This window comes from Curcuma longa, chromosome 6 (assembly GCF_044706935.1).
Source record: "Curcuma longa cultivar G26 ecotype Majalengka, Jawa Barat chromosome 6, ITB_CL_G26_1.1, whole genome shotgun sequence".
In the NCBI taxonomy this organism is placed as follows: Eukaryota; Viridiplantae; Streptophyta; class Magnoliopsida; order Zingiberales; family Zingiberaceae; genus Curcuma; species Curcuma longa.
This window is the reverse complement of record NC_133866.1, coordinates 789,453-807,906: the sequence shown is the minus strand read 5'-3', so window position 1 is coordinate 807,906 and position 18,454 is coordinate 789,453. Positions and strand designations below refer to the sequence as shown.

Here is an 18,454-nt window from a genome sequence, read left to right as displayed (position 1 = left end):
ATATCTAAAGAGATGTGTCCTAAGTGTTGGAAACTAGAATCCTATTCCATTCAATTCTTGTCAGATAAAAATTTTTCGGAGACAGAATCTTTCCAAGCAATCTACGTTTTCGATCAGACATGTATTTGATTGATCAAGCAAGTTCTTGACCAATCAAAGCACACCTTGATCAAAGCATATGATCTTGGACTCTTGTGTTAGTATTCAGGATTCATAAGAAGAAAACAATGTACGCAGCGAAATAAATAAATTGTACCTTTCTTCTAGAGATTGTATAGGAGATGCTTAGTACCCAAAGACCTCTTGATCTTCTGCTATATTCCTCTCTTCTTCTTGGACGTTGTGTGGGCAACAATCTTCCAAGATGAAACTCCAACCAATCTTCTTTTCCTCTCTTCTAATCCGATGGCAAGAACTCAAGGTAGAAGCTTCTTCTTCTTCCTCTTCTTCTTTCTTCCTTCTTGACTGCCGACGCTAGCAAGGATTAGGGGCCTTGTGCGTCGGCCCTAGCAAGGAGTAAGAGGAGAAAACTCAAGCACACAAAGGAGGGAAAGAATCCTAAGAGGGGCGCCGGCCCTAGCAAACAAAAGGAGGGGGGAATAAAGGGTTGTTTGCCGCCGGCCTTGAAAAAAATAACTGAATTATTATAATTTTGTTGTATAACAAAATTTATATAATTTTGTTGGATAATAAAATTTCTTTACTAAATTTTGTTGGATAACAAAACTTAATAAAATTTTATTGGATAATAAAATTTAATAAAATTTTGTTGGATAACAAAATTAATATAATTCTATTTAGAATTAATCTGAATTCTATTAACTGAATTCTTAACAGAATTCTAAACGGAATTCTAACAGAATTCTTAATATAATTCTTAACATAATTCTAACAGAATTTTAACCGAATTCTAACAGAATTCCTAACATAATTCTAACAGAATCTCATGGGTGGATACAAGACTTAATCTAGAGGACACAACAGGGACCTAGAGGAGGAATTGGTTTTGGCCTCCTTATGAGCTTGGGCTTCCTGTGTTCTCCCTGAACATCCAACTCAAGTCCATCAAAAATAACTCATACCACTAAAGGGTTATTATTGAACTACCGCATCAATCCCATATTATAATATAGACTCCTTCTTATTATGAGTGCATTAATATCTCTGTGTTTAAGATATCGTATGTCCATCAATTAATTGAATTACTGATAACTCAATTAATTAACTTCTGATCCCAAGAGTAGTACCACTCAACTTTATTATCATGTGGACTAAGTTCACCTGTAGGGTTTACATGATAATCTTTATGTGCTCCTCAAGGGAACATCATCAGCCTAAATATTAGGACATAATTTTCTTCTATAATCAATAACACACCATATACATAACATAATCTCCCAACTCATCGGGCCGTTTGATTTAACGAATAAATCTCACCCTTTGATGAATTAAAGAAATACATACTAAGTATATGTGCTTGTTATTATATAAGGATTAAGAGCATACACATCCATAATAATAGAGGTCTAGTTCGATTATATAGTCAGTATAAATCGAACGACCTCAAACGGTCCTACTCAATACACACAAAGTGTACTAGTGTAATTTTATAGTCAAGATAAACTAATACCAATCACACTACAATCATTCCAATGGTTTGTTCCAATCAATCTTGGTTGTGAGCTAGTATTTATAATTTACAAGGAACCGATAATATGATCTTCTGTATGACACCACACACCATGTTATCTACAATATAAATTAAGTAAACAACTGCATTAACATAAAATGTAAATATTTTGACCAAAGTGATTCTCATTTCAATATTATTGTAAAATAGATGTTTATACAAAAATTAGGCTTATAGTATACATCCCAACACTAAGACACCAAAGGAAATAGAGGAAATGAAGGCAGTTCTGTTGGAGTATACTGAAAAGACTAGCTCTTTTGCATATAAACATTTCATGAAATAAAGGAATCATGTTTTGGTCAAATGGTTGCAATGATTAGACTTGTAACATGTCCCCTTAATTTACATTGTAGATAACATGGTGTCTGTGAGACACAGAAGATCATGATTATCAGCTCCTTGTAAATTATAAATTAAGGCTCACAACCAAGATAACTTTGGATAAATCATCGGGAATGGTTGTAGTGTAATTTAGTAACTGTCTATCTTGACTGTAGAATTACACTAGTACACTTTGTGTGTATTGAGTAGGACCATTGAGGTTGTTCACGAAGATCCAGATCGCCATCAAGTTCCTTATGCTTCAGCCATAGGAAGCTTAATATATGTAATGCTATGTACGAGACCGGATATCTAAATTTATTTTCCGCAGTTTTATTTATACTTAGAACTATTTTATCATGGGCATGGTTAGCAGATATCAAAGTAACCTGGGATAGGAATATTGGACTGCGATAAAGCATATATTAAAGTATCTAAGAAGGACTAGGGATTATATGCTAGTTTACCAAGTAGATGATTTGCTTCCTGTGGGTTACACGAATTCTGATTTTCAATCAGATATGGATAATGGTAAATCAACCTCGGGGTATGTGTTTACTTTGGGAGTTGGAGCCATCACATGGAGGAGTGTTAAGCAGAAATGCATTTCAGACTCTACCATGGAAGCTGAGTATGTAGCAGCCTCTGAGATAGCCAAAGAAGCTGTATGGCTCAGAAACTTCTTAATGGACTTAGAAGTGATTCCTGATTTGCCCAAAGCTATCATAATTTATTGTGATAATAGTGGTGCAGTAGCAAACTTGAAGGAACCACGAGCCCATAAGGCAAGTAAACACATCGAGCGCAAGTACCACCTGATATGAGACATAGTAAAACGAGGGAAAGTTATTGTCGCCAAGATTACATCAGCAGATAACCTGGCAGATCCTTTCACTAAGGCCCTTTCAGCAAGAGCTTTTGATAGGCATGTTGAGGAGATGAGAATCAGATGTATGGCAGCATTTATGGCAGCATAGTCTTTTAGTATTAGTGGGAGATTATTGGGATGTATACTATAAGCCTAGCTTTTTGTATGAACATCTAATTTGAAATGAGAATCACTTTAGTTAAATGTTTACATTTTATTTTCTTATATATGTTAATGCAGATGTCCACTTAATTTATATTCTAGATAACATGGTGTGTGGTGTCACACAGAAGATCATGTTATCAGTTCCTTATAAATTATAAATAGTAACTCACAACCAAGATGGATTGGGACAAACCATTGGAACGGTTGTAGTGTAATTGGTATTAGTTTATCTTGACTATAAAATTAAACTAGTACAATTTGTATGTATTAAGTAGGACCGTTTAAGGTTGTTCTTTTTATACTGACTATATAAAAGAACATGACCTCTGTTATTATGGATGTGCATCCTCTTAATCCCAATATAATAACAAACACATAAACTTAGTATTTATTTCTTTAACTTGTCAAAGGGTGAGATTTATTCGTTAAATCAATAGGCCCGATGAGTTGGGAGATATTGCTATTTATATGGTGTGTTGTTGATTATAGAAGGAATCTGTATCCTAATTATTATGCTGATGATGTCCTCTTGAGGAGCTCATAAGGATTATCATGTAAACCTTACAGGTGGACTTGGTCCGGCATGATAATAAAGTTGAGTAGTACTACTCTTGGAATTAGATGTTAATTGATTGAGTTGTCAGTAACTCATTTATTTAACGGACATATGATATCTTAAACATAGGGAGATTAATGCACCCATAATAAGAAGGAGCTCATATTGTAATATGGGTTAGTATGGTAGTTCAATAATAACCCTTTAGTGGTATGGGTTATTATTGATGAACTTGAATTGGGTGTTTGGGCCGAACACAGAAAGCCCAAGCCCGTCAGGAGGCCTAAACCAATTCCTACTCTAGGTCCTTGTTGTAGCCTCTAGATAAAGCATCGTATCCACCCAATAAAATTTTTGTTAATTCTGTTATTCAACAGAATTCTATTAATTTTATTATCTAACAAAATTCTGTTAATTCTGTTATTTTTCCTAAACTTCCTGTAGCGGCAAGGCTAAAAGAAGAGGGGATAGGAGGCGGCCTAATAACACATTCTATTCCTGTCTTACCTCTTTTGGCCGGCACCTATTAGATCCTTTTTTTCTCCTAAGGTCGGCGCCCCTTGTGTTGCTTCTCTTCTCCTAGGGCCGGTGCCTCCCTTGTGTTGCTTCTCATCCTAGGGTCGGCGCCAAGAAGAGAGGTGAGGAAGGTGGCGGCTTGGAAAGGAGAGGAAGAGAGGAAGATAGGTGCCCCTAGCTCTTGGTTCTCCCTTGGTGGCCTGCGGCTTGGAAGCAAGAAGGAGAAGAGTGGTTATTCTCTTGGTAGATCGTCACCCACACGATGTCCAAGAATAGGAGAGGAATACAACAGAAGATCAAGAGGTTTTCAGGTACAAACTTTCATCCAAACAATCTCAAGGAAAGGTATGACTTGTTTAATAATTCACTGCGTAGTTGTTCCTTTGTATCCCTTTGTATGGATCCTGAATACCAACACAAGAGGCCAGCAATCTTATGCTTCGATCAAGGTATGCTTCGATTGGTCAAGAACTTGCTTGATCGATCAAGCACATGTCTGATCGAACATGTGGGTTGCTTGAAAAGGTTCCGTCCTTGTAAAATTTTTGTCTGAGAGAAATTGAATAGGACGGAATTCCATCTCCTTCACTCTCTCCCTACACTTAAAACAAATAATATGGTATTTAAAATGAACTTTTAAAAACATACCTTTCTCCCCCTCCATCTTTGCCTTCTTGCTCCCTTGGCAGTCCAATCAAGAGTGCACCGGCTCTGATACCAATTGTAGGATCGTTGGAACACGCTAGAGGGGGGTGAATAGTATGTTATCACTTTTCGAAATCGTTCATTTTCTATCAAAGTACTTGTAGCGGAATTAGTAGATAAAACACAGGGGACTCACGGATTTACTTTGTTCCTTACCCCCCAGGGTTAGTACATCCAAGGCCTATGTACGGGAGGCGCCCACCTACTAGTGGTCTCCTTTTCGAACATTGTTCGAAGGTAGAGAAACCCGTCTTACAGTCCAAACAAACAATATAATAAATAAAGTAAAGGATAAATAAGGAAATAGTAACCAAACAACTCGTCGATTGGAAGTCCTGAGCACCCCACACTCCTCCTGGATCTTCCCCGATTGCAAGCGTCTGACCTTGTTCGTGTTTAGAACCACCACTAATTGGAGAGGGGAACTTGTATGTTGATGATCTTGATGTGTATGTAACCCCTCCTTTTATAGCATGTGCTGGTGCAATCTTGCCCCAATTGAATTGAATTTTAATATTTGGCTAAAATGAGTTTAAGTTAGGCAATATTGGTAATCTAACGTGTGTGATTTGAGTTCACAGAAAAGTCCAGGTTGGAAGACTTGGCAAATGGTGAAGTCCCAGAGACGCGACCTCTTGGCAAATGGTGAAGTCCTGGAGGCGCGGCCTCTTGGCAAATGGTGAAGTCCCGGAGGCACGGCCTCTTGGCAAAGGTGAAGTCCCAGAGGCGCGACCTCTTGGCCAAGGGAGACTTGGCATGACGAAGCTGAGGGAAACGTCTCAAGCAAGTGCAAGGAAGGGCACGAGGCTTATGGAAAGCGTTTGAAGGCTTGCATCAAGGCTAAGGGCCGAAGAAGAAGCTGAAAGGGGAGTTTCAGCTTAATCAATCGACTGACACTGTTGATGCAGTCGACTGGTGGTTGATCAGAAGCACACACAGAGGTTTCAGATGGATCAGTCAACTGGTATTGTTCATCAGTCGACTGATGACCAGTCGACTAGTACTGTTCATCAGTCGACTGATAGACGACTGTTGGGCTGACAGCTGAAGAATTAAACGTGAATTAACTAGTCGTTGAAGCCCACCAGTCGACTGACCCTTGGGGCAGTCGACTAGCATCATGAAAAATATAAAAAGACAGATCCATGATTGAAGACAGTGTGGTTTTTATTCTATCAGCTCTGTAAGATCTTCAAGTGTTGTCTTTTATATTCTTCCTCCTCCATACTTCACTATTCATTTCTGTAAGAGGAAGAGAGATTGTTTGTAAGGGTTTCTCCGCCTTCAAAATGTTCTTTGAAAAGGAGGGATTTTCATAGTGGAAAGGTGCTCGATGTATGTGAATCCTTGAATTAGTCACCTCGTAGAGGTAGATACCAAGTAAATCAACGAGTTAGCGATTGTGATCTTTTCTTTGCTTTTATTTTTGCTTCCGCTAACGATTTCGTAGGAAAGTTCAGAAAAAATCGCTATTCACCCCCCTCTAGTGAACGCATCGGTCCCAACAGCATGCTAAAGTTAACTCTAGCAGATCTCAAGTCGACTCCACCTAGGCAGCGATGCTCTTTCTCCTCGCTGACTTTGCCTTCAGGTTAACTTGAGTCTCTACTCAAGTCGACTCTAGTCCGACGTGGAACTTGCCGATAAGCTTTCCCTTCCGCTGCGTTATTTGGTGCTCAGGTCGACTTGAGTACCTACTCAGGTTGACTCCATCCACTCAAGTCGACTTGACTCCTTCACGTCGACTTGAGTCACTTTGACTCAGGTTTGACCTGAGTTGACCCTGGACTTAGTTCAACTGCCTTTGTTTGCTTACCTCTATTTTTTTCATCTTGCTTCCAGCTCCTGGTTCCTACAAGACAAGCAAACAGACAATCCTAAACCTTACCTTGTGGGTCTAACTTCAGATTTCTATCAAAATTCTGGGTTAGTCTGATGCCTACTATTCCACTCTAGAAATGCGCCTTTACCCACTCCCCTTGGGAGAAGTTTTACCAACAAGTCCTCCAAACTTATTGGACTTCCTGCTTAGCTATGGTCCTTGGCCCCCAGGACTTTTTTGTTGCGACTCGGTCCTCCAGACCAGCCCAAATTTCACCAACCCTCTGGTCCTCCTGACCGTACCCAATTGGAATTTGGCCATGCTTCTCGGTCCTCCTGACACTGCATGGTCTTGCACCTGGTGCACTTGACCTACTAAGACTTCTGGCTGATTCTCCAAACTATGACTTCGCTTTGTCTAGCTTACAACTAGGACTTTCCCTTGCCTGATCCTCCAAATCAGGACTTTCACTGCCTAGCTTCACTCACCAGGACTTCCCTTGCCCAATCTTTCAGATCAGAACTTTCACTGCCTAGTATAACCAACTAGAACTTCTCACTAGTCATCTGATCTGACTAGATTTCACTCAATTTATCCAAACATTAAGTCATGTTTGGATCAACTCCTTGGTCAAACTGACCAGACCTAGGTGTATTATCAAACATCGAAACTGTAGGTAAGATCTTTAGTGCTTCTTGCACCAACAATCTCCCTATTTTTGATGTTTGATAATTTTTTTAGTTAATATAGGTCAGGGTTTAATTATCTGAGAGAATTCTATATTATTAACTTAAGTCCCCTTCTCCCCCTATTCCTACATCAAAAATATTTATTTAGGTTAAGTCCATTCTCTCTTGTACTAACAATAATGGTATCTCTATAGTCATGACTTAGTCTTGACAGTTCTTGAAAGACCATAATAGATTTTAAAATTTTTTTGAAAAGAGTGGTTCACAAAAATTATTTCATAGTATTTTATCAATAGAATTTTTCAAAATAACTTTTGAAATGATTTTTGAATGAGTATTTTAAACATAACTTTTGAAAGGTTTTTCAAAATAGTTTTTAAAGCATGTTTTTAAAAAAATTTCAAATATAATTTTGCAAAATTTTTTAAAAGATTAAGTAATTTTTCAAACATAAGTTTTGAAAATTTTCCTAAAATAATTTTTTAATAGTTTAAAATAATAGTTTTAAAATAGTTTTTCAATAGAGTTTTAAAATAAGTATTTTAAAAATAGGTAATTTTTTTTGGTAAACTAGTCATTATCCTTTTAAGTTAGAATCTCCCTCTTAATCTGACACGTCCATAGGGCTCTTTGTTAACCACAAAGTAATCTCCCTGTGTATCTTAGGATTAGATCCAAAAATAAAAGAATAATGGATAATAATTTTTAAGGATTTTATAAAAATTATTTTTGAAATAATTTTACTCTTTAGATTTGGACCTTCCCCTAAATTTGACACTTCCTTAAGGCTCCTTGTTAACCACAAGGCAAACTCCCTAAGTGTCTTAGAGATTAATCTAAATCAAATAGAGTAATAATTTTATAATTTTTAAAAGATAATTTTTAATTAAACTTTTAAATTTGGACTCCCCCAAAATCTGACACTCCCTTAGGGCTTCTTGTTGACCACAAGGCAATCTCCCTATGTGTCTTAGGGGTTATTCCAAGTTTAAAGAATAATTTATAATATATTTTGCAAAATAAAATTTTTAAAAAATCATTTTAGTAATTTTTTTAAAAAAAACTTAGTTTTTAAGAGGTCTTTTTTTTAAAAAAAAAGTAAGATTTTTCAAGAATGGCCTCCCCCTCAACTAGACACTCTCTTAGGACATCCTTATTGACCACAAGGATTTTCTGCCTATGTGTCTTAGGGTTTGACTTAGTGTTGACCTAGAGGTTTGTGTCTAAGTATTGGTCAACCAATTTTTAAATATTTAATATTTTGAAAAAAAATATAGTATAGGTACACACAGCAAGCATGAATTTCAAGTAAATATCAAGTTTTCAAAAATAGTTTTTATAAAAATAGTTAAAATAATTTTTGAAAACCTTTTTTCAAAAACTTATTCTTTAATTGTCCTTATCATCTCACCCATTCTAAGTATCACAATACATGGCATACAAGGGTTACCTTATGAGTTTTGTAAGATGAGTTGTCAATTTTATCTTTATTAATTTTAAGTTAAGTTTTATTGAATGTTTGACCTTGTGCTAGATTCAGGTTTAGCTGTTAATCAATTAAATTCACATTTCAAAAATCAATTTCCTGGCAATTGCGAGGTATAGAAGACTTCTTGGGTATCGGAACAATGACCACATTCTAAGATAAAACTGATTCAAGAAATTATGACCTTAACTAATTTCTTGAGAAACCTTGGTCTAATTAGTCTAGGATGTGGCAAAGTAGCTTCGGTCAGTTCCACTTAGCTAAGCAGGTCAAGCAAGGTACTTCTTACCCTACTTGACTACCTAGACCAAGCTTTCCTAACGTATTATTATCTCGCTCCACCCTGGTACTATGTTGGCAAGTATTAACCATTTATGTGTCTTTAACTAACCATTCTAAATTAAGCACTAAGTAAACATGATGACATGGCATGTTATATGCATTTAAAATAAAATATATGCATGACATAGCAAGTATGCATGAGTCAAACAATTCACGCAATAATTTTTAGTTTCTAATAATGTATCAAATTCTCGATTTGATACATATCGTGTGAACCTGAGAATGTGTTAATCCACTTTGACACACTTTGAATTTTATTAACTTTTTATTTCATTTGGTAATATTTCAAGTTAGTTGCATAATTATAAGTATCTTATTATAATTAGATTCATGGCTTTTAAATTTTTATTTTAATTAATCCTAAAGGGAGAGGGAGTTTGAGAGAGGGATGATTTGACTTCCAAAGAGTAGATCTTTCATAGTTTTGAATAGAGAAATTGCTACGCAAAGGAACTTATATTATAGTAAGGCGGCCCTTACTATATATTTGGCATAAATTGCTACGCAATTTACTCCTCTGCTACGCAGAGTCATTTGGATTAGTCGTAAATAGCTTTTGGGGCTATTTCTCTCCCCAATATATAGTAAGGGCCCTAATATAGTCAATTGAGGAGTGAAATTGCTACGCCCCTTACTATATATTTGGCGATTGGATTAGTCGTAAATAGTCTTTGGGGCTATTTATCTCCTCTGCTACGCAATTTATGCCAAATATATAGTAAGGGCCGCCATACTATAATATAAGTTCAAATATATAGTAAGGGCCACCATACTCTAATAATTTCCCGATATATTAGGGCCACCTTACTATAATATAAGTTCCCAATATATGGCCCTAAAATGAATATAAATTCTGATGCAATTTAACTATATCCCTAAAATCAAGTCAATTATGTTTCATTTTTAAATTAAATTTGAATTTTAAATTATTACTTTCAAATTTTTAATTTAAGTTTTGGAATTTTGAATTTTAATTTTAAATTTTAAATTTAATTTTTGAATTTTTAATTTTATTTTTATTTTTAATTTCAAATTTTAAAATTAAGTTTTGAGTTTTGAATTTTATTAAGTTTGTTTGAATTATTAATTATAAGTTTTGGTTGAATTATTAATTTGATTAAGTTTTGTTTGAATTATTAAGTTTTGTTTGAATTATTAATTGATTTTTTTTTAAGATTTAGACTTGACTTGTTAAAATTTATAAAATTATTTTCCTAAATTTTAAGGTTTAATTTTAAATTTATTAAATTTAATTTAATTTAGTTTAATTATTTAATATTTTATAATTAAAAGGTACATGATTGTAATTAACTTTATTATCTAATTTTGAATTTTTAATATTTAATTTTTTAGAATTATTTGAATATTTCATAATTAAAGAGTACACAATTATAATTAACTTTATTATTTAATTTCATATTTTTAATATTTAATTTTTTAGAATTATTCAATATTTTATAATTAAAGGGTACACAATTATAGTTAATTTTATTATTTAATTTCAAATTTTTATTTACTAAATTATTAATTTTAAGATTTATTTTGGTGGAGTTTGAATTTTTCTTATTATTAGGATTATTTTGAATTTTGAATTTTAAATTATTAAGTAAAATTAAATTATTAAATTGTGAATTATCTTGATTGAATGAGTTAAAGAATCAGTCTAATTTTTTATTTATTTGAGATAAATTTAGATTAATTAAATTTAAATTATTAATTATCAATTTGTTTGAATTGATTTTTAATGTTTAATGCCTTTGTCTCCTCCTTCTCTGTTTTCATTAATAGCCTATTGTGTAGTGGTATGCATTCCAAGTTGGAATACGAAAGGTAAATTTCTTATATTATAATTAAGTTCTATAAATAATTTAATTATAATACATATTATATTATTAATATTATAATTAATAATTTAATTTAATTTTAAAAATAATTAAATATCAAATTAATTTAGTTGTAAAAAATGATTATAATTAAACTAGGGGTAATATAGTAAATGTAAAAGTAAGTAATATATTAAAACCTTCAAATAAACAAGGTTTTATCTCATTACCTAGGATTAAACTAAACAACATTAGGTTATGTTTTATTCCCTATAACCTTGGTTATGTGATTACTTGATAATCATATAACCAAGGTAATCACAGATGACCCCTAACCAAACGCACCCTTAGAGTCACTTTTTATCTATTAGTCAATTAACTAATAGTTTAAACTATTGGAATTAATGCACTTATGAAGATATTAAAGAGAATAGAAATTATAAAAAAACATTTGGTATCATCCAATGCAATTAAAAGAACATTGGGCCCAAAAAAATAAAAGGACGTGCCTACAAAAAGTCAAAACAACAACCATCTTATTTCTTATCTTGAAAGTACCCTTATACCAATGTTGTACTAGTTACGGAGTAACTACTGCAATGTGTAACAACTTCATTGTAACTATTACAACATGTTAAAGTAATATTTTTTATTCAACTTGATCAAAAATATTATATATAGAGTACTTTTATATTTAAATTTTTTTTATCAATTTAGTTAAAATTACTTAAAATTGATCAAAATTATTTAAATATGTTTAAAATAATCTAACAACTATGTAATAGCTATTAAATAGTTGTTATAACTATGTAACAACTATTTAAGTAGCTACTATAATATTTAGTTGCTATAATAGTTTTGAAGTGATTTTGATTAAGTTTAAATAACATTAAATAAGTTAGTAGAGAATGTTTTATATAAAAGCAATATATGTCTAATATTTTGACTAAGTTGAACTGATTTGATTATTTTAACATATTATAACAACTATGATATAGTTATTACAACAATATTGAAATAAATTTTTTTTTTGAGATGAAAAATAGGATAGACATTCTTATGATTTTTTATTAAAAAAAATGCCCTTTTGATGTTTTTAATAATTAGAAGTGCCCTTTAGATTTTTACCTAAGAACATTAAATAAATTAGTAATTTTCAAGAATAATGGTATCATCTAATTTAATGATAAATCCCAGTCAGTCTCATAGACTCAATCCCTGGGGGTGGCCGGTCCGGTCCCACGGAAGTTTCCTATCGACCACCAGGATAAATTCCCACGGAAGTTTCCTATCGACCACCAGGATAAATCGGGAAGCACATACGACGGTCAATCCAGATGCTTAGCATCCTTTGATTGCGTTCCCCATTTGGAAGAAAATTCTTACAAATACATCGTAGTTGGGGATCGAACCGTGGGTCACTGGGTCACAACCCGAATGTCCTACCGTTGCACCATTGCCCTAGGGACGGTATCATCCAATTTAATAATTCTCAAGAAGATTGATATCATCCAAAATAATTAGAGTCAAGTTGGCTATTCTGAAGGAGATTGAAAATATCTAATGCAATTAAAATAGTTAAAGATAATGTTTATACTTTGATTTATGTAATTTTTAATTTAGCCACTTTAGAGTTGTGAGGAGTATATGTACATATATGTATATGATTTGTAGATTTCATTTTATCAAATAAGAAAAATATAGAACTATCAAACTCATAGTCTTTTCTCTAACAAGTTTTTTTATTTTCTCTTTATTATTCTTCTAGAAAATATATCCTTCTCTAATAAAATGCTATATTAATTAAAAGATCCGTTGTGGAAATAATTTGAAAGAAGTCATCCTCGTGAAAGCAAAATCCAGCAGGTTAGAATTATATTTTAACTAATAGTTTATGCGGTAATGAGTATAACCAAGCGCCCTTTAAATTACAGAATTTAAAACCTAATACAGTTAATCGATTGTGCAAGTAAAAAAATAACAGCTAGCAGCAGATGATGAGTCCATAAATGATAGTAGAGGTCTCCATCTCTGATGAGAATGATGTGATCATCATTGACTGCGTTAGGATTCCAGAAACACTCACAGTTGTTTCAAATATATATGCTGACGCTGCAACGTAACGCAATTTATCTCCTCGATCGTGTTTGCAAATTAAGGACGTCATATCCGTGAGGAATTGGATGGTTAATTCCTGTGTGACCGCTTCACTTTTTTCTTCGTCTGGCGCCCCTTTCTATAACCTATCTTTTCAAGGAAAATGTCATCATGCCCTGACTCATCAAATACTTCTCCAGCACACTAAATAACTAAGTGACAGCGTGCTCACAAGAAAGAGACAACACCGCGTTGGGAACCTCATCACCCACACCCAACTTATAAGCCCTCGAGTGCAACGACTTGGTAAATTAAAGGCACAACATCTACCTTTATTTCTTTACATACTTATTTCTTTGTCGATCATGGTAGCAGAGGATTTATGCGCATATACATACCTACATACTTTACACGGATCATATCACGAACCGCAATAGATTATGAATATACTGTATGGAGTTAGGGTAAGAAAAGAAAAACACTTGGGCATAATCCCCTGAACATTTTTCATATGATCGATCCGAGAATACTTTAGCCAAAGTGCCCGAGTATACATTCTTCGTTTCACCAAAATAAAAGCCTACTTACGCAGCCAATAATGAAGTGTAGAAAAGTATATCAATTATTTCATGCACAATTAATATCGTATCCAAAATATCATAAACTAGCTAGGATGACATTAGTACTCAATTTGTGGCCAATAAGTATGCAAAAACAAATGGTCAAAATACGAAATAAACTAGTTATCATCTGCGTATATGTCATGGAAAGTGAAGTATTAAATGATTAAACGAGTAGGGGATTGTTCTCGATGTAAAATAGAAATATTTGACGAAGATTACTGCGTGCTTGCGGCAGTTTCGAAGGAAAGAAGTTCATAATAGCAGAAGGAAGTAGAAAATGAACTAGTAATGAAATTGACAGTGAAATAATTAGCTAGCATGGAGGTAAGTCCTTCTAATTAATGTATCCGAGTCGAAGCTCCAAATCAAGACCATGATGATTATTGTTGCCGGTAAAAAGACCTACCTCCAAGTCCAACGCCAATACTTTTCTCCCATCTCTCTTTAACTCGTTGCCCATGTCGTCTAAATCTTCTCCCAATACCGGGTCGTCCTTGGAGTCCCGCCGGCCTGCTGCTTGACGGTCGACTTTGGCCGGCAGAGACGACGGGATAAGATGCGGCAGCAGAGGAGAAATGATGGAGGAGAATGGGGTGGTCAGGATTTCCTCATGATCCTCAGACGATGTGGAAGGCGGTGGCATGTTCAGGTTGGGAATAGAAACCCTACTAGTACAAGGAAGAACAAGTGGCTTAGAAGTGCCAGGATTAGGGTTAGTGTTAGTTCAGTTCATAATTAGAATAGGGTGGGGACTGCCTCAGTCTGGCTTTGTCCCTTCTGTGAACATTCATGTGACCCCCGAGAGCCTGCGCTGACTTGAATTCCCTCTTGCAAAAACTACAAGAGTATGACCTGGGAGGCCACGGAAAGCAGCCGCTTCCTCCGACAAAGCCGCCACTGCTCGATGTAGCGTTTCCAGGAAGCAGAGAGCCGGGCCTTCCAATTTGGCGGTAGCTCATCATCCTCCACGGCTCTGCCTCCTTGCCCTTATTCTTGTCCGTAGTAGCAGCAGTGCATCCGCTTCTCTCCATGGATCTCTGATCTCTCTCTCTCTCGCGCGCGCGCGCGCTCGCGGTTGGGTTGGGACGGACAGGGAGGGGGTTGAGGATTGGCGTTGGGATGCGACCAGCCAAGCCTGCACTTCCTGAGACACTAATGAACAAGCTAGTAAATCAAAGATGCAGTGGCTGTGAACAGTACTTTTTCTCACCTGAGAGAGGGCAGTGTAATCATAGTATGGGGGTGGCTGTCTCTCTTCCTCTCCCCTCTTTAATACGAGTTTGGCCGATTGTCTTAATTTGCCTTGGGATTACTATATAATTATTGTTTCATCTGACGCGAGAGTAATGGAGGTGCAGGCTCGAGAGGAGGAGGGAGTCCGTCAAAGTTGTGAGCCCGAAAGTGAAAATTCCATTCGAGGTACCATCTTCAAACTCTCCTTACTATTTCCGGCAAACACTTTGCAAAAACGGCCTACCGGGGATCTGCCACCTATTGTGCTCTTAGCTACATTTGTCTGCACCATGTTCCAACTCTTTCTTTGAGTCTGCATGTCAGAGGTGCATTGTTCTGATCTCGATTTGACAACAGTGAACAGAATTAAACATAATATCTGCATTGTGTGTGCCAATTGAATCCGCTTACTACTTTGCATTCTTTTTATTTTCCATTTTTTCGTCTTTGGTTTTTCTTCTAGCCGGCTAACCCTGCTCCATAAGGCAGCTGCACAGTGGTAACATTTAGTCGCTTATATATCTATCTACTCGATCTATGCATATGGAGAACACGAAAAGCCTATTAGTTTCATCGTACGCCATAGATTCTGCAGGAGCTACATTAATCTACGGCAAGCGCTTAATTACGACATGGAAATGCTCACTTAGCGGACGCCTACATATATGCAGCCAATTTTGTGGACAAGGGATACCAAACCCTGACCTTAGATTTTGGAGACAAATATACCCAATGGCGTCCAGCCTTTCTTTGCTGTATCCGTGCCTTCATTAATAAGCCTGCATGGCCAAATTTGCAGTTGTTACCGAGCAGAGCTTAGTGGTTTGCTTCTCGATCACTCTATGGCAAGGGCGTGCCCTTAAATCTACAGTGACAGCAGAAAACCCACTAGGGTTTTTCTGTGGCTTCTTCTAGATTTTCTGGTCCTTCGATTGGCTTTGAGGAATCTGGCTTTGATGGGCCATGCAGATCTTGGAGTCCTATGATTGGCCAAGCAGTCATTTCTTTTAAAAAGACATTCCATCAGTCTTCTCAACTTCTATTCCCTCATACTGCTTCTTTTCTTTTCAAATGACACAGGCAAAAGTGCCATTATTTTCTTTCTCTCAAGTCATTCGCCTCGTACATTAATCCAACTTGTGTTTTTAGGTCTTTTCCCAAGTGGAGGTGGCTGGAGTTGCATGTCATGGATGGATAGCAGTTCGGTGGCACATCCAACCCACACAGGCTCTGGGACAAGTGAGTATATAACGTGACAAGAAGAAGGGAATTTCGAGAAGGACATTTAGTACACCACAAAAGCGTATAGACAAGGAAACCTAAGACATGATATATGTCACATGCAATGCAATGATGCAGAGTGGATGTGCTTGTAGACTTCACTATAAAAAAAATAATATTTAGGACGATATTTAGTAATAAATATTTTTTGTCAAAAATAAAATTAGTGATGAATAATTTTTCATTGTGAAAGAACAAAGCTATAGCCATAAAGATATTTTTCATCTAAACATTAGCAACAAAAATAATTTCCTTACCAAATCCATAGGTAATATATTATTCTCATAAACTTCGTGGCAAAACAATGACTAAATTGTAAGTCGTCGCAACTTTGCGACAAAGATCATTTCATTGTTAAATTTTTGATCCAAGTCTTAAGATTAATCACTATAAAAATAATCACATTTAGCGAACGAATTTTCGATCGTTAATTGGTCATTAAATCTTATTAATGATCGGAAAAAAAGAATCATAGAAATTTTCATCGTAATTCGATTTTGATGGGAACCTTGACGTTTCGCTCCGTTGAATTCTTGCCGGATAAAAATTTTCCAGAAACGAAATATTATCAAGTGACCCTCATAATCAATCAACTAGGAGGTTGATTGATGCATTAAGATCATTGGGCTCTTGTGTTTGGTATCCAGGATCCATACTGATGGGAAAGTCTTGAAAAACCGTTCCGGTAGATTCTTGCAGAACAAAAATTTTTCCGATGTTGATGCAGTTTGTGTTTGGTTTACGATTATTATTTTGATGTTGGCACAGATTTAAGTTTATAAGACTTAAGTTCAGATTGATCGAGGACTGGATGAAGTCGGAGAGAGGCTAATGGTAGCTCGTTCTCCGGACTTGATCAGATTATTATTTTGAGGGCTCGGTAGCTCGTTCTCTGGATCGGACTGGAAGTCGGAGAGGGCTCGGTAGCTCGTTCTCCGGACTTGATCAGAGAGGGCTCGGTAGCTCGTTCTCTGGATCGGACGAAGTCGAGAGGGCTCAGCTCGTTCTCCGGACTTGAGGGCTCGGTAGCTCGTTCTCTGGATCGGACGAAGTCGGAGAGGGCTCGATAGCTCGTTCTCCGGACTTGATCAGAGAGGGCTCGGTAGCTCGTTCTCTGGATCGGACGAAGTCGGAGAGGGCTCGGTAGCTCGTTCTCCGAACTAGGTCAGAGAGGGCTCGGTAGCTCGTTCTCTGGACCAGATTAGGTCAGAGAGGGCTCGGTAGCTCGTTCTCTGTACCGGACTAGACTCGGGTGAGACCCAAGTTAGTCAAGTGATCAGGTTTAATCGATTAAACCAAGATTATAGGTTTAATCGATCTGTTGATCGATTACGTAACCAGGATAAAGTTTCAATCGATCAGTTGATCGATTACAAAACATTCTGTGGATTCATTAATCGATCAGTTGATCGATTACTGAACATTCTGTGAATTCAGAGTTAGAGTTTAATCGATCAATTGATCGATTAGGGAACATTCTGTGAGAATTGAGAGAAGGCACGGATCGTGCTTGTAATCGATCAGGTGATCGATTACAAGGCTCGGTAATCGATCACCTGATCGATTACCGATCCTTAATCGATCAGCTGATCGATTAAGGATCGTTCCCACGGCAAGTTACGACACTTAATCGATCACTTGATCGATTAAGCCATTTCTGATCGTCTGCTCTGACTTCTGATTATTTCTGATTGTGCTTTGCTAATGCTCTGTGAAGCTTGCAGGTTCCGTTTGAATTTGAACTACGATAAGAAGGGTCAAGCTTGGCTTTTGCATTGGTTCAGTTGGTCGAGCTTCGTTCCCAGGTAAAAGACAACGGCGGATCTCTGAGCTGCACGGAGTTGCTCAGTGAGTGAGCTGAGAGCTGGTTTGGTGCTGGTAAGCTCGAGTGGCAGTGCAGTGGACTCAGAGGCCGTTGGATGTTGTGGCTAAAGGGAAGAGATGAACGGAAGAAAAGAAGTTACGGAAAACACTTGTGCTTTGTGCTGGAAGCTTGCTGTTCATCGTGCTCCCGAAAGCTTGATCTTCATTCTTGTTTTCCTCGAGGCTGTGCTGTAAGTTTAACTTGGTTGTGCCTCGTTGAAGTTTCTTTCTTGTAATCTCTGGGCTTAACTCTATCTGTTGAGATTATTGTGGAGAGGTCTCTCCACCGAGAAGGAGGAATTGATTAGCCGGTTTTTGCCGGGGTGTGATCTACCGAAGATCAAGGTTTCGTCCACCTTACGGACACGCCG

General features: G+C 36.2%; 1 protein-coding gene across 1 annotated transcript; it reads right to left on the bottom strand.

Moving 5' to 3' along the window:
* Positions 1-14,040: 14,040 nt before the first annotated feature.
* On the bottom strand, positions 14,041-14,737 carry LOC141831069 (transcriptional regulator SUPERMAN-like). Its single transcript, XM_074718507.1, has 2 exons — positions 14,463-14,737; positions 14,041-14,371 (listed from the first exon to the last, which is right to left on the bottom strand). Exons 1-2 carry the CDS (start codon positions 14,735-14,737, stop codon positions 14,041-14,043), a joined length of 606 nt encoding a protein of 201 aa, XP_074574608.1.
* Between the last annotated feature and the right edge of the window lie 3,717 nt (positions 14,738-18,454).

Bases quoted from the DNA above. Each gene is read 5' to 3' on its own strand.
- LOC141831069 (XM_074718507.1), bottom strand. From the start codon at position 14,737: ATGGAGAGAAGCGGATGCACTGCTGCTACTACGGACAAGAATAAGGGC. The intron at 14,372-14,462 runs GCAGTCCCCACC...TTGTACTAGTAG, and splicing joins AGGGACAAAGCCAGACTGAG to GGTTTCTATTCCCAACCTGA.